We start from the raw sequence: 15,343 nt of genomic DNA on the forward strand, positions 1-15,343 counted from the left end.
TAGCACAGGGAGATCAGCTCAGTGCTTTTCCACCACCTAGAGGGGTGGGATAAGGAGGGTGGGAGGGAGGCTCAAGAGGGAGGAGATACAGGGATATATGTATGCATATGGCTGATTCACTTTGTTGTACAACAGAAACTAACGCCTAACAGCATTGTGAAGCAATTATACTCCAGTAAAGATGTATTTAAAAAAAAAAAAATCTCAGTGGCTTTGAAAACATGCTCTCCTTCAAATTAAATAAAAAACAAAAAAATTTAAAGATCCACAGCCTTATGCATATCCTGTGGGTCATTTTGTTACTTGGTGTCCCAGGTTGATAGCAGTCAGAGCAGTCATCACCTTAAGGATCGCTGGTCCCTGTCTCAGAGGGAAGAGAGGTCTGGAGGGTCTCATATTGCTCTTCCATGTATCACTTCTACTCAGCTGTACTGGCTGGAAATAGTCACACAGCCCCACCCAACTACAGGGGAGGGGGCAGGGTCAGAAAGTGCAGGTCTGTCATGTGCCCAGAAGGGCTAGGGTCAGGGGTATTTCAGAAAAACAAATTGACCACTACCACAGAGGATATCCTTTCATTTATTTTTCTTTGTCTTCATGATTTTGTTTTATTCCTCTCTTTTTCTGGTTAATTGAATTTTACTGTCTCTCCTCCCTTGCTTAATTTGAGATAATTAATGTGGTTAAGTTTATTTACTGGTACTTGTAGTAGTTTACATTATTTCCACGGGTCAGAAGTTTGGGCAATACAAAATCAAGCTACTATGATTTTCCTACTTAAAATGCAAGGTACAAAACTGATGCAAAAAGGTATGTGGTTACAGGAATAATTGAGTTTTAATTATTTTGGAATGTCATTTGTCATAGTAGAAATAGACCATGAGCTTTGGAGTCAGGCAGGCCTGAAGTCAAACATTGCTTCTGTCATTTAATAGTTAGGTGATCTTAGACAAATAATTTGACCTCTCAGAGGCATAATTTCCTCTTTTATAAATACAAAAGAGTATAAATATATCTATTCAGATGTCAAGTAAAACATGGTGGCACTTATCACCGTTTCTTTCTGAAATTCTACTAAAATGAAAGTAAAATAATTTTTTATAATTAATTAATTGATTGATTTGGCCACACCACGCGGCTTGTGTGATCTTAGTTCCCCAACCAGAGATTGAAGCTAGGCCCTCGGCAGTGAAAGCACAGAGTCCTAACCATCAGACTGCCAAGGAATTCCCTAAATAATTCTTTAAAAAGAATAAATCCATAAGGAGAGAAAATGGAAGAGAGACAATAGCAGAGGAATGATAGAAATAGTTGTGAATTACGTATTATAGTCATAATAGTGTAAGCAATAAATCACTTAACAAAAAAGTGATACAACTATATGGGGAGGATGAAGGAAGAGTTGGGAGCAATAAGGTAAGAAAACTATAGTGGGAGACAAGTGGTACTATCTAAAATTGAAAAAAAAAAAGTCAAGAAATAGAAATACAATCACAGGGACTTCCACGGTGGTCCAGTGGTTAAGACTCGGTGCTTTCACTGCTGAGGGCCCAGGTTCAGTCCCTGGTTGGAGAACTAAGATCCCACATGCCATGCGGCATGGCCAAAAAAAAAGGAAATATAATCAAATTGTTTAGAAATATGAAAGTACATACAAGGGGAAGGGGTTTAGGAACCGAGATGGTGGAATAGAAGGACGTGCTCTCACTCCCTCTTGCGAGAACACAGGAATCACAACTAGCTGCTGGACAAACATTGACAGGAAGACACTGGAACTCACCAAAAAAGATACCCCACATCCAAAGACAAAGGAGAAGCCACAATGAGACGGTAGGAGGGGTGCAATCACAGTTAAATCAAATCCCATAATTGCTGGGTGGGTGACTCACAGACTGGAGAACACTTATACCACAGACGTCCACCCACTGGAGTGAAGGTTCTGAGCCCCACGTCAGAGTTCCCAACCAGGGGATCCAGCAATGGGAGGAGGAATTCCTAGAGAATCAGACTTTGAAGGCTAGTGGGATTTGATTGCAGGACTTTGACAGGACTGGGAGAAACAGAGACTCCACTCTTGGAGGGCACACACAAAGTAGTGTGCACATTGGGACCCAGGGGAAGGAGCAGTGACCCCAGGGGGGACTGAACCAGACCTACCTGCTAGTGTTGGAGGGTCTCCTGCAGAGGCGGGGAGTAGCTGTGGCTCACCGTGGGGACAAGGACACTGGCAGCAGAACTTCTGGGAAGTACTCCTTGGCGTGAGCCCTCCCCGAGTCCACCATTAGCCCCACCAAAGAGCCCAGGTAGGCTCCAGTGTTGGGTTGCCTCAGGCCAAACAACCAACAGGGAGGGAACCCAGCCCCACCCATCAGCAGTCAAGCGGATTAAAGTTTTACTGAGCTCTGCCCACCAGAGCAACAGCCAGCTCTACCCACCACCAGCCCCTCCCATCAGGAAACCTGCACAAGCCTCTTAGATAGCCTCATCGAGGAGAGTGCAGGCAGCAGAAGCAAAAAGAACTACAATCCTGCAGCCTGAGGAACAAAAACCACATTCACAGAATGATAGACAAGATGAAAAGGCAAAGGGCTATGTACCAGATGAAGGAACAAGGTAAAACCCCAGAAAAACAACTAAATGAAGTGGAGATAGGCAACCTTCCAGAAAAAGAATTCAGAATAATGATAGTGAAGATGTTCCAGGACCTCAGAAAAAGAATGGAGGCAAAGAACGAGAAGATGCAAGAAACGTTTAACAATGACCTAGAAGAATTAAAGAACAAACAAACAGAGATGAACAATACAATAACTGAAATGAAAAATACACTAGAAGGAATCAATAGCGGAGTAACTGAGGCAGAAGAACAGATAAGTGACCTGGAAGACAGAACGGTGGAATTCACTGCTGTGGAACACAATAAACAAAAAAGAATAAAAAGAAATGAAGACAGCCTAAGAGACCTCTGGGACAACATTAAAAGCAACAACATTCGCATTAAAGGGGTCCCAGAAGGAGAAGAGAGAGAGAAAGGACCCGAGAAAATATTTGAAGAGATTATAGTCGAAAACTTCCCTAACATGGGAAAGGAAATAGCCACCCAAGTCTGGGAAGCGTAGAGAGTCCCATACAGGATAAACCCTGGGAGAAACACGCCGAGACACATAGTAATCAAACTGGCAAAAATTAAAAACAAAGAAAAATTATTGAAAGCAGCAAGGGAAAAATGACAAATAACATACAAGGGAACTCCCATAAGGTTAGCAGCTGATTTCTCTGCAGAAACTCTACAAGCCAGAAGGAAGTGGCATGGCATATTTAAAGTGATGAAAGGGAAGAACCTACAACCAAGATTACTCTACCCAGCAAGGATCTCATTCAGATTCAATGGAGAAATCAAAAGCTTTACAGACACGCAAAAGTTAAGAGAATTCAGCATCACCAAACCAGCTCTACAACATATGCTAAAGGAACTTCTCTAAGTGGGAAACACAAGAGAAGAAAAGGACCTACAAAAACAAACGCAAAACAATTAAGAAAATGGTCATAGGAACATACATACTGATAATTACCTTAAACGTGAATGGATTAAATGCTCCAACCAAAAAACACAGGCTTGCTGAATGGATACAAAAACAAGACCCATCTATATGCTATCTACAGGAGACCCACTTCAGACCTAGGGACACATACAGACTGAAAATGAGGGAATGAAAAAAGATATTCCATGCAAATGGAAATCAAACGAAAGCTGGAGTAGCAATACTCATATCAGATAAAATAGACTTTAAAATAAAGGATGTTACAAGAGACAAGGAAGGACACTACATAATGGTCAAGGGATCAATCCAAGAAGGAGATGTAACAATTATAAATATATATGCACCCAACATAGGAGCACCTCAATACATAAGGCAACTGCTAACAGCTATAAAAGAGGAAGTCGACAGTAAGTGGGGGACTTTAACACCTCACTTACACCAATGGACAGATCATCCAAAATGAAAATAAATAAGGACACAGAAGCTTTAAATGACACAATTGACCAGATAGATTTAATTGCTATTTATAGGACATTCCATCCAAAAATGGCAGATTACACTTTCTTCTCAAGTGCGCATGGAACATTCTCCAGGATAGATCACATCTTGGGTCACAAGTCAAGCCACAGTAAATTTAAGAAAATTGAAATCATATCAAGCATCTTTTCTGACCACAACGCTATGAGATTAGGAATGAATTACAGGACTTCCCTGGTGGCACAGTGGTTAGGAATCCAACTGCCAGTGCAGGGGACACGGGTTCAAGCCCTGGTTCGGGAAGATCCCACATGCCGCGGAGCAACTAAACCCGTGTGCCACAATGATGGAGCCTGTGCTCTAGAGCCCGCGAGCCAAAACTGCTGAGCCCAAATGCCACAACTACTGAAGGCCATGTGCCTAAAGCCCATGCTCTGCAACAGAGAAGCCACCCAATGAGAAGCCCGCGAAGTGCAACGAAGAGTAGCCCCCACTTGCCACAACTAGAGAAAGCCTGCGCGCAGCAACAAAGACCCAAGGCAGCCAAAAAAATTAGTTAATTAAAAAAAAAGATGAATTACAGAGGAAAAAAACGTAAAACACACAAACACATGGAGGCTAAACAATATGTTACTAAATAACCAAGAGATCACTGAAGAAATCAAAGAGGAAATCAAAAAATACCTAGAGACAAATGACATTGAAAACACGATGATCCAAAACCTATGGGATGCAGCAAAAGCAGTTCTAAGAGGGAAGTTTATAGCAATACAAGCCTACCTCAAGAAACAAGTAAAATCTCAAATAAACAATCTAACCTTACACCTAAAGGAAGTAGAGAAAGAAGAACAAACAAAACCCAAAGTTAGCAGAAAGAAAGAAATCATAAAGGTCAGAGCAGAAATAAATGAAATAGAAACAAAGAAAACAATAGCAAAGGTCAATAAAACGAAAACCTTGTTCTTTGAGAAGATAAACAAAATTGATACACCATTAGCCAGACTCATCAAGAAAAAGAGGGAGAGGACTCAAATCAATAAAATTAGAAATGAAAAAGGAGAAGTTACAAAAGACACCGCAGAAATACAAAGCATCCTAAGAGACTGCTACAAGCAACTGTATGCCAATAAAATGGACCACCTGGAAGAAATGGACAAATTCTTAGAAAGGTATAACCTTCCAAGACTGAACCAGGAAGAAATAGAAAATATGAAACAGACCAATCACAAGCAATGAAGTTGAAACTGTGATTAAAAATCTTCCAACAAACAAAAGTCCAGGACCAGATGGCTTCACAGGTGAATTCTATCAAACATTTAGAGAAGAGCTAACACCCATCCTTCTCAAACTCTTTCAAAAAATTGCAGAGGAATGGACACTCCAAAACTCATTCTGTGAGACCACCATCACCCTGATACCAAAGCCAGACAAAGATACTACAAAAAAAGAAAATTACAGACCAATACCACCGATGAATATAGATGCAAAAATCCTCAACAAAATACTAGCAAACAGAATCCAACAACACATTAAAAGGATAATACACCATGATCAAGTGGGATTTATCCCAGGGATGCAAGGATTCTTCAATATATGCAAATCAATCAATGTGATAAACCATATTAACAAATTGAAGAATAAAAACCATATGATCATCTCAGTAGATGCAGAAAAACCTTTTGACAAAATTCAACACCCATTTATGATAAAAACTCTCCAGAAAGTGGGCATAGAGGGAACCTACCTGAACATAATAAAGGCCATCTACGACAAACCCACAGCAAACATCATTCTCAATGGTGAAAAGCTGAAAGCATTTCCTCTAAGATCAAGAGCAAGACAAGGATGTCCACTCTCACCACTATTGTTCAACATAGTTTTGGAAGTCCTAGCCACAGCAATCAGAGAAGAAAAAGAAATAAAAGGAAGCCAAATTGGAAAAGAAGAAGTAAAACTGTCACTGTTTGCAGATGACATGATACTATACATAGAGAATCCTAAAGATGCCACCAGAAAACTACTAGAGCTAATCAATGAATTTGGTAAAGTTGCAGGATACAAAATTAATACACAGAAGTCTCTTGCATTCCTATACACTAATGATGAAAAATCTCTAAGAGAAATTAAGGAAACACTCCCATTTACCATTGCAACAAAAAGAACAAAATACCTAAGAATAAACCTACCGAAGCTTCCCTGGTGGCGTAGTGGTTAAGAATCCACCTGCTTATGCAGGGGCACGGGTTCGAGCCCTGGCCCAGGAAGATCCCACATGCCACGGAGCAACTAAGTCTGTGTGCCACAACTACTGAGCTTGTGCGCTAGAGCTCGTGGGCCACAACTGCTGAGCCTGCGTGTCACAACTACTGAAGCCCACGCACCTAGAGCCTGTGCTCCGCAACAAGAGAAGCCACTGCAGTGAGAAGCCTGCACACAACAACAAAGACCCAACACAGCCAAAAATAAAAATAAATAAATTTAGAAAAAAAAGAAAAGAATAAACCTACCTAGGGAGACAAAAGACCTGTATGCAGAAGACTATAAGACACTGATGGAAGAAATTAAAAATGATACCAACAGATGGAGAGATATACCATGTTCTTGGATTGGAAGCATCAATATTGTGAAAATGACTATACTACCCAAAGCAATCTGCAGATTCAATGCAATCCCTATCAAATTACCAATGGCATTTTTTACAGAACTAGAACAAAAAATCTTAAAATTTGTATGGAGACACAAAAGACCCCGAATAGCCAAAGCGGTCTTGAGGGAAAAAGATGGAGCTGGAGGAGTCAGACTCCCTGACTTCAGACTATACTACAAAGCTACAGTAATCAAGACAGTATGGTCCTGGCACAAAAGCAGAAACATAAATCAATGGAACAAGATAGAAAGCCCAGAGATAAACCCATGCATCTACGGTCAACTAATCTATGACAAAGTAGGCAAGGATATACAATGGAGAAAAGACAGTCTCTTCAGTAAGTGGTGCTGGAAAAAGTGGACAGCTACATGTAAAAGAATGAAATTAGAACAGTCCCTAACACCATACACAAAAATAAACTCAAAATGGATTAGAGACCTAAATGTAAGACGAGACACGATAAAACTCTTAGAGGAAAACATAGGAAGAACACTCTTTGACATAAATCACAGCAAGATCTTTTTTGATCCACCTCGTAGAGTAATGGAAATAAAAACAAAAATAAACAAATAGGACATAATGAAACTTAAAAGCTTTTGCACAGCAAAGGTAACCATAAACAAGACGAAAAGACAACCCTCAGAATGGGAGAAAATATTTGCAAACAAATCAACGGACAAAGGATTAATCTCCAAAATATATAAACAGCTCATGCAGCTCAATATTAAAAAAAAAAACAACCCAATCCAAAAATGGGCTGAAGGCCTAAATAGACATTTCTCCAAAGAAGACATACAGATGGCCAAGAAGCACATGAAAAGCTGCTCAACATCACTAATTATTAGAGAAATGCAAATCAAAACTACAATGAGGTATCGCTTCACACCAGTTAGAATGGGCATCATCAAAAAATCTACAAACAATAAATGCTGGAGAGGGTGTGGAGAAAAGGGAGCCCTCTTGCACTGTTGGTGGGAATATAAATTGATACAGCCACTATGGAGAACAGTATGGAGGTTCCTTAAAAAACTAAAAATAGAATTACCATGCAACCCAGCAATCCCACTACTGGGCATATACCCTGAGAAAACCATAATTCAAAAACAGTCATGTATCACAATGTTCATTGCAGCTCTATTTACAATAACCAGGACATGGAAGCAACCTAAATGCCCATTGACAGACAAATGGATAAAGAAGATGTGGTACATATATACAATGGAATATTACTCAACCATAAAAAGGAACGAAATTGGGTCATTTGTAGAGACGTGGATGGGTCTAGAGACTGTCATACAGAGTGAAGTAAGTCAGAAAGATAAAAACAAATATTGTATATTAATGCATATATGTGGAACCTAGAAAAATGGTACAGATGAACCGGTTTGCAGGGCAGAAATTGAGACACAGATGCAGAGAACAAACGTATGGACACCAAGGGGGGAAAGCGGCGGGGGGTGAGGGTGGTGGTGTGATGAACTGGGAGATTGGGATTGACATTATACACTGATGTGTAGAAAATGGATGACTAATAACAACCTGCTGTATAAAAAATAAATTAAAATTTTTTTAAAAATAATAAATTTTTAAAAAAGAAGAAGAATACAAGGGGAAGGGGAAGAGGAGCAGCTAAAAGGAACACTTTTGTCTCAGGTATGGGACTCAGATGGGATGGAGCAGGCAGAGGATGGCTGCTTTTTTATAAACCTTGCAGTATATTTAACTTGTAAAACTATGTATGATTTTTTTGAGTGATTACTTTGATAGAAAATTTAAAATAAGTTTAAAAATCAACCCCAGGGCTTCCCTGGTGGCGCAGTGGTTGAGACTCCGCCTGCCGATGCAGGGGACATGGGTTTTTGCCCCGGTCCGGGAAGATCCCACATGTGGCGGAGCGGCTGGGCCCGTGAGCCATGGCCGCTGAGCCTGCACGTCCGGAACCTGTGCTCCGCAACAGGAGAGGCCACAGCAGTTGAGAGGCCCGCTTACTGCAAAAAAAAAAAAAAAAAAAAAAAAATCAACCCCAAAGTTTTGTAGTGAATATTAACTAAAAATAATAAATAATGAGCACCTTTACAATTCTGTGCACATAGCAGGTATTCAGTAAATACTAGTTTCCTTCCTTTTGTCAATTAGATAGGGTATGTGCTTGCAGTGATATTCATATGACTCAGAGGTTAGGTGGTTGGCTAAGCAGCAATGTGAGGTATGTCACAAAGCAAATTATGTGCCTTTCTCATCTTTTTTTTTTTTAATGGATGGTTTTATTTTTCTTGGAGCCATGTCAACCTTATGGTTACTGTTTCTTAGAATTTAGACTTCTGTGCAGCTGACACTTCAAAAATCACCTGGTCATTGAGTGGATCTAGAGAGCTATGCATAGAACAAATTTAAAAGTACTTAGCCACTCTGAAATTACTCTAAGAAACCTGAAAACAATGATATCTATACCTAGATTATAAATTATTTAAGGCCAGTGACGTTTCTCTCTCTTCTGTAGTTGTCAATTCGCTGCTTTATTTTCGTGGTCCACAGTGCCTAGCCCACTACTCCCTTTGTTCCATGAGCTCTCACTGTGGTGGATGGTGGTGACTGATATTGAAAAGAAAACCAGCCAGCATAAGGTCCTTACATGTTTCATGGACAACACATATTGTGTAACTGGACTGTAAACTCCTTGGGGACACAGACCATATATTCTGCCACGTCAGTACGTCCAGGATAATGAATGCCATGCAAAAACAGATATTCACTTAGTCATCAAATATACACTGAACACCTACTAAGTGCTGGTAGTCACTCTGCTAAGCTCCAAGAATACCTCAGTGAACTGGACAGGCAAACTCCTGCTGTCTTAGAATTTACATTCTAACAGAATGTTTGCTGAGTTCATGTAACCCAGTAAAATGATGGCCCACAATGAACCATTTAAGCAGGATAAAGAATTGTATACATAAAGAGTTTAATCATTTTAAGATATGTTTGTTGTATGATGTCAGTGCATGCTATAAGAAGGAAATAAGAGACATCTGATCTTTTTTGTCTTTGCTTTTCTTTGCAGATAAGATGCTCCACGTCATTTGCAGCTTTCTTCAAAAGAAAAATCACTAGTGCTCTGCTCTTGCCATAATACCAAACCTTTTGACTTATGCTTTGGTGCTGCATCACTGGAAGAATTGCACACAGGTTCCAGGAATACCTTTTTTTTCATCTGAGTGATCCTTTGTGGATGGAAAAGGATTTGAGTCTTAATAATTGCCCTGTTTTAAAGCTATTTCTCTATAGTCTGAACTGCTTCATAAATTAGGCCACTTACCAAGGAGCCACACAGTCAGTTCTTGTCAGGAGCTGGTTGAAAACTGTGCTGTGCATGTAGCAGGGATGGCACAAGAAGACAGCCGTCGTGGTCAAGTGCCACCTACCTTCTATCATGGTGCCAACCAGGAGCTTGACCTGTCCACCAAAGTGTACAAAAGGGAATCAGGAAGTCCTTATTCTGTGTTAGTGGACACCAAGATGAGCAAACCACATCTCCATGAAACAGAGGAGCAGCCGTATTTCAGGGAGACAAGAGCAGTGTCTGACGTGCATGCTGTGAAAGAAGACCGGGAGAATTCTGATGACACAGAAGAGGAGGAGGAGGAGGAAGTCTCCTACAAAAGGGAGCAGATCATAGTGGAGGTAAACCTTAATAATCAAACATTAAATGTATCTAAAGGGGAAAAGGGTGTCTCTTCTCAGTCCAAAGAGACTCCTGTTCTTAAGACAAGCAGTGAGGAGGAAGAGGAAGAGAGTGAGGAAGAGGCCACGGATGACAGCAATGACTATGGAGAAAACGAAAGGCAGAAGAAAAAGGAGAAGATAGTGGAGAAGGTCAGCGTTACACAAAGGAGAACGAGGAGAGCTGCCTCTGTTGCCGCAGCTGCCACTTCCCCTACTCCCAGAGCTACAAGAGGTCGTAGGAAGAGTGTAGAGCCACCTAAGCGTAAGAAGCGGGCCGCAAAGGAGCCCAAAGCGCCAGTCCAGAAAGCTAAGTGTGAAGAGAAAGAGACTCTGACCTGTGAGAAGTGCCCCAGGGTGTTTAATACTCGCTGGTACCTGGAGAAGCACATGAACGTTACTCATAGGCGCATGCAGATTTGTGATAAGTGTGGCAAGAAGTTTGTCCTGGAAAGTGAGCTGTCCCTTCACCAGCAAACAGACTGTGAAAAAAATATTCAGGTAGGTTTCATCACCAAGAGGGCAAACTTTCCAGGATAGAACCTGGCTGTTCACACTCACCTGGTATCTGCCCAAGAGAATAAATACCATAGAGGCCGAAGGGACAGTTTTCACCAATTTATCTTTTTAAAAGCCCCTGCTTTGGTCTTTTCAAAAGCAGCCTTAACATTTTCTTTCAAAAGCATTAAATTTAACTGACGCTGGACTAGTGGGAACCCAGGTACATTGGAAGGGGGATCTGTTACAGGTGATTGACAAGGAGGTAAAGTCAACACCGACTTTGCACTGAGATTTACTCTTGTAAGACATGTAATATAATTCATTCTGGCATCTTCTGTGTCAAGGTGGGAGATATCAAGGAAAGGTCAGGAGTAGAGAGAGGTCCTTTTCTAAGGTTTGAAAGGATGCCAGATGCTAGTGCAGCTGATGGGGACAAAAACCATAATGAATCAGACTGGTGGAAATGGAAGATCTCCAGGAGTGAGTTTGCTTTTGCCAGTGGAGAGATGACAACACTAAATTTGTCAAGAGGCTGAGCCCATGGGAATATGCAGACTTTAAACGAGGCTGAGCTGGTTGAAAATGTTGCCCACCTGGCAGTAGGGTTATATAATGCTACTGTGCAGTATTGTTAAGGTAACAAAACATGGTATCCAAACCAGGCTAGTCCTTGAAAGGACTATATTGTGATAGGTTAAGAAGTGTGCTAATTATATCATGTTGAGTGAATTATATTATGTTGAGCTATGTTGGTTTGCACATGTGAATGCATATTAATGAATATTCGTAAAAGGTAAGTCTATTAATGTCTCCAAAAGATATGTAAAATAGAAATTTCTTGTACCATATTTAAGCTAAGCTTCTTTCAGAAGATGAAATTGTTTTGTTTCAGTGTGTTTCTTGGAATACTCCTGATTTGGAGTGCTCCTTATTTTTCACGTTTCTTTCTTGCTTTTAATCGACAACCAAGATCATTGCTTTACTTTAAAGAGGTTTTTTTTAAAATATAAATTATATTTGCTAAAAATTCACTGCTTTTTGATTCGTCAGTTGTGACTTGATCTCTGACACGCTTGGTAAATAAAAGAAGACTGAATCATGGTGCCTACCCTCCAATAACTACTGGTGCCCAGGGCCTGGTTCTGAATTGGTTGCTGTTGCAACTGTTGTTCAGGCCAAAAGGAGTGCAATGCTGTGCTGCACCCTAGGGGTCAAACTTAGTTCTGTGATGATTCGTGGCTGAAAAAGGTATATCTTGATCTTGATGTTATATAGTTTTTTTTTTTTTACTCAAATTTGCTTCATTAAGTACAGAAAACATTTAATAAATCCTTTTTTTGTGTGACTTTCTTCACTATTCCTCACCATAATTTCATTTAAACTTGTATTTAGGTTTTGTGGATTCTGCTAAAGGAACTCTTTTTGCATTTCTAATCCTGATGACCTGGTAACAAGTAAACATTAAAACCGTGCCCGACAAAATAGCTTATAGGAGTTGTCTGTCCTTCTCTCGAACAGTATCCAACCGGAGGCTTATCTCTGTGACTCTCCTCAGAGTCCTTGTTTCCTGAAGGGATAATGTGTTCAGAGATCTTTATTTACAGTGAACAACAACTTGCTCCCTTCAGCATCCCAGAGTCCGATGGTTACCTAGAACTTCCTAATATTGCTTTTAACCATTTTATTTTGATACATGTTATGGTAGCCTAGACTAGTGATGATCCATCGTACAGGGAACCAGGCAGGACCGCCTGTGTCTCCTGCAGATGCCTATGTGAGAGATCCGGAGCTGGGCTCGCCGGGAAAGGGGAGGATGAGGCCAACAGCTGAGGGGTCATATTAAATTCTGCCAGGGGGGAATGTTTAATAGAGAAAATTAGATTTGGGAAAATACAATAAAATCTCAATAATTTGTGTCAATGAAGGCTCCAAATGCATTCTCTAAGCTACAAAAACATTGTTATATTTCTACAGATATATAACCATTAACGTACGCTTTATCTTGTTTTTATTTATGTTCATTTAAAATTAGTTTGTATTCTCTGGAAAACATGTATTAACTGCATAGTAACCCACGTGTAGGAAACAGCTGCTCTTGGTAATCCATATATTAAAAAAAAAAAAACTTGAAGGTTCTTTTCAAAGGTATAACGCTAATTCGGTCAGTTCTTTGACATTAGTGGGACTTCCTTTTTGCCTTACGTTTTGCCATTGTCGTCATACTCCCAAAGTGTCTCTAAAAAAATTCATCTTGGAAAATAGAACATGAGGACGTTGGTGTTGGAATCTGGACTCCGTGAATTTGTTTTGGATTCTGGCCTGTGCCACGAATCTAAAGCACACCCGTTTCGTGGTACTTCCCTGGTGGTCCAGTAGTTAGGACTCGGCGCTTTCACTGCCGTGTCCCAGGTTCAATCCATCCCTGGTCAGGAGAACTAAGATCCTGCAAGCTGTGCAGCTTGGCCAAATAATAATAATAATAATAATAAGGCACACCCATTTCAGCTGCCAGTCAGCAGGCGTGGCTTTCTGGAAGCTCCTATAAATAAAGATTATTTCTATTTATCCTGCTCAGTGTGTTTCCTGTAATAAATCATTCAAGAAACTCTGGTCCCTTCACGAACATATCAAGATCGTCCATGGATATGCAGAAAAGAAATTTTCCTGTGAAATTTGTGAGAAGAAATTCTATACCATGGCTCACGTACGGAAACACATGGTTGGTAAGTCTTTTCTGTTGCTTTTCTCGTACACCTATAATTTTCCCTTGTTTTTTGGTGTGTTTTATACTTGGGATTGGGCAGGATATGAGGAACTGCCGTATTTGAATCGGTTTTGACTTGTTGAAACTAAATACAACATGTCTTCGGTGAGCATCACCAAATTGGATGGTAGAGTCCTCCACACCCAGGTTTCTTTGCAACGTTGTTATTTTTTCCTTCAGAACTTTGCCGGTAAAGCCTCACAGATGAGAGAACAATCAATTAAGGTGGCAGGACCACCTTACAGTAGGACGTATCTCTTTTCCCATTTGAGCCCTTTGGTGGACTGTTTTTGAGTATAAGTGCATTCTGTGTTGCAGCACACACGAAAGACATGCCATTTACCTGTGAAACCTGTGGAAAGTCATTCAAACGCAGTATGTCACTCAAGGTGCACTCCTTGCAGCACTCTGGAGAGAAGCCCTTCAGATGCGAGGTAAGGCATGTGCTGCCCACCAGGCCCAGGCATGGGGGCTGGCTTATGTTTACGTGGTGAGCCGTGGGAGAGAGGTGTGCCTCGTGCAAGGCACAAGGCTGCGTTTCCCCAGAGCCGTCAGACCCGTGCTCTGAGCGTTGCGTTATCTCACTGCTGGATAGAGAGCGGTCATTTTTAACACAGAGTTAACTCAGATTAGGTTAAGTTTGGGAATAACACGTGACGAGTCATTTTACTTTTCTCAGTAATTCAGAGAAGTCAGATATACTTCAGGGATAATTATTTGGGAAATTTTCCCTTTTATTATAACTCAGCTACGGAAATATAGCAGAGCCAAATAGTTGACACAAGCAGGTTCTATTTTGAGTATGAAAAATATACCTAATCTCAGGCTATGTAGGGTGGGCGCAGGTAAAGCTGCTATGCTTGGCATTCAAAAATCTCCACTGTGTCCAATGCAGAACTGTGACGAAAGGTTTCAGTACAAGTACCAGCTACGCTCCCACATGAGCATCCACATTGGGCACAAACAGTTCATGTGCCAGTGGTGTGGCAAGGATTTCAACATGAAGCAGTACTTCGACGAACACATGAAAACACACACTGGTAAGAATTTCTTGGGAAAGGTACAGATATGTCTCAAGCACTTGTTAATGATCACCTGTGAGTCTGTTTACTTAAAGTTCTAAGCCACGAGTCTGCATTCTAAGTGCAAATTCCGCTTTAAATAAACCTGATATATAAAAATACAAATTTATAATACCGAAAAGTTAGGCGTTCATAATTTTATTTATTTAAAAAAGGATTGTTAGTGCCTTTTAACTGTGGGTTCCTTCGAGATGATGGACTCTTTATTTGGGACACAGGATCTCCTGAAATTGTATGAAACTTGTTTTGCATATGTGTCTGTGTTATTTTTCTAAGGAAAGGGTTCTGGGTCTTTAAAAAATGGAGGCCATTTTTTTTTTGGTTTTATTTATTTATTTTATTTTTGGCTGCGTTAAGGTCTTCATTGCTGCGTGCGGGCTTTCTCTAGTTGCCGTGAGCGGGGGCTACTCTTTTGCGGTGCGCGGGCTTCTCATTGCAGTGGCTTCTCTTGTTGCGGAGCACGGGCTCTAGGCGCGCGAGCTTCTCATTTCAGTGGCTTCTCTTGTTGCGGAGCACGGGCTCTAGGCTCACGGGCTTCAGTAGTTGTGGCACGCGGGCTCGGTAGTTGTGGCTTGTGGGCTCTAGAGCGCAGGCTCAGTAGTTGTGGCGCACG

At 40.8% G+C, this 15,343-nt stretch overlaps 1 protein-coding gene across 3 annotated transcripts in view; it reads left to right on the forward strand.

Annotated features, from left to right (window-relative positions):
• Window positions 1-15,343, forward strand: part of ZNF652 (zinc finger protein 652) — a 70,330-nt gene that overhangs the window by 38,657 nt on the left and 16,330 nt on the right. For 2 of the 3 annotated variants that reach the window (XM_019924922.3, XM_019924924.3), the window contains 4 exons: window positions 9,725-10,884; window positions 13,460-13,607; window positions 13,967-14,082; window positions 14,544-14,688. In XM_019924922.3, the coding sequence (XP_019780481.1) occupies window positions 10,045-10,884; window positions 13,460-13,607; window positions 13,967-14,082; window positions 14,544-14,688 (1,249 nt within the window). In that variant the 5' untranslated portion in view covers window positions 9,725-10,044. Of the gene's footprint in view, window positions 1-123; window positions 7,969-9,724; window positions 10,885-13,459; window positions 13,608-13,966; window positions 14,083-14,543; window positions 14,689-15,343 lie in introns of those variants that run through there. The other variant, XM_073797336.1, reaches the window with a different exon arrangement.

The sequence above is a fragment of the Tursiops truncatus genome, chromosome 20 (assembly GCF_011762595.2).
Source record: "Tursiops truncatus isolate mTurTru1 chromosome 20, mTurTru1.mat.Y, whole genome shotgun sequence".
Classification (NCBI taxonomy): Eukaryota; Metazoa; Chordata; class Mammalia; order Artiodactyla; family Delphinidae; genus Tursiops; species Tursiops truncatus.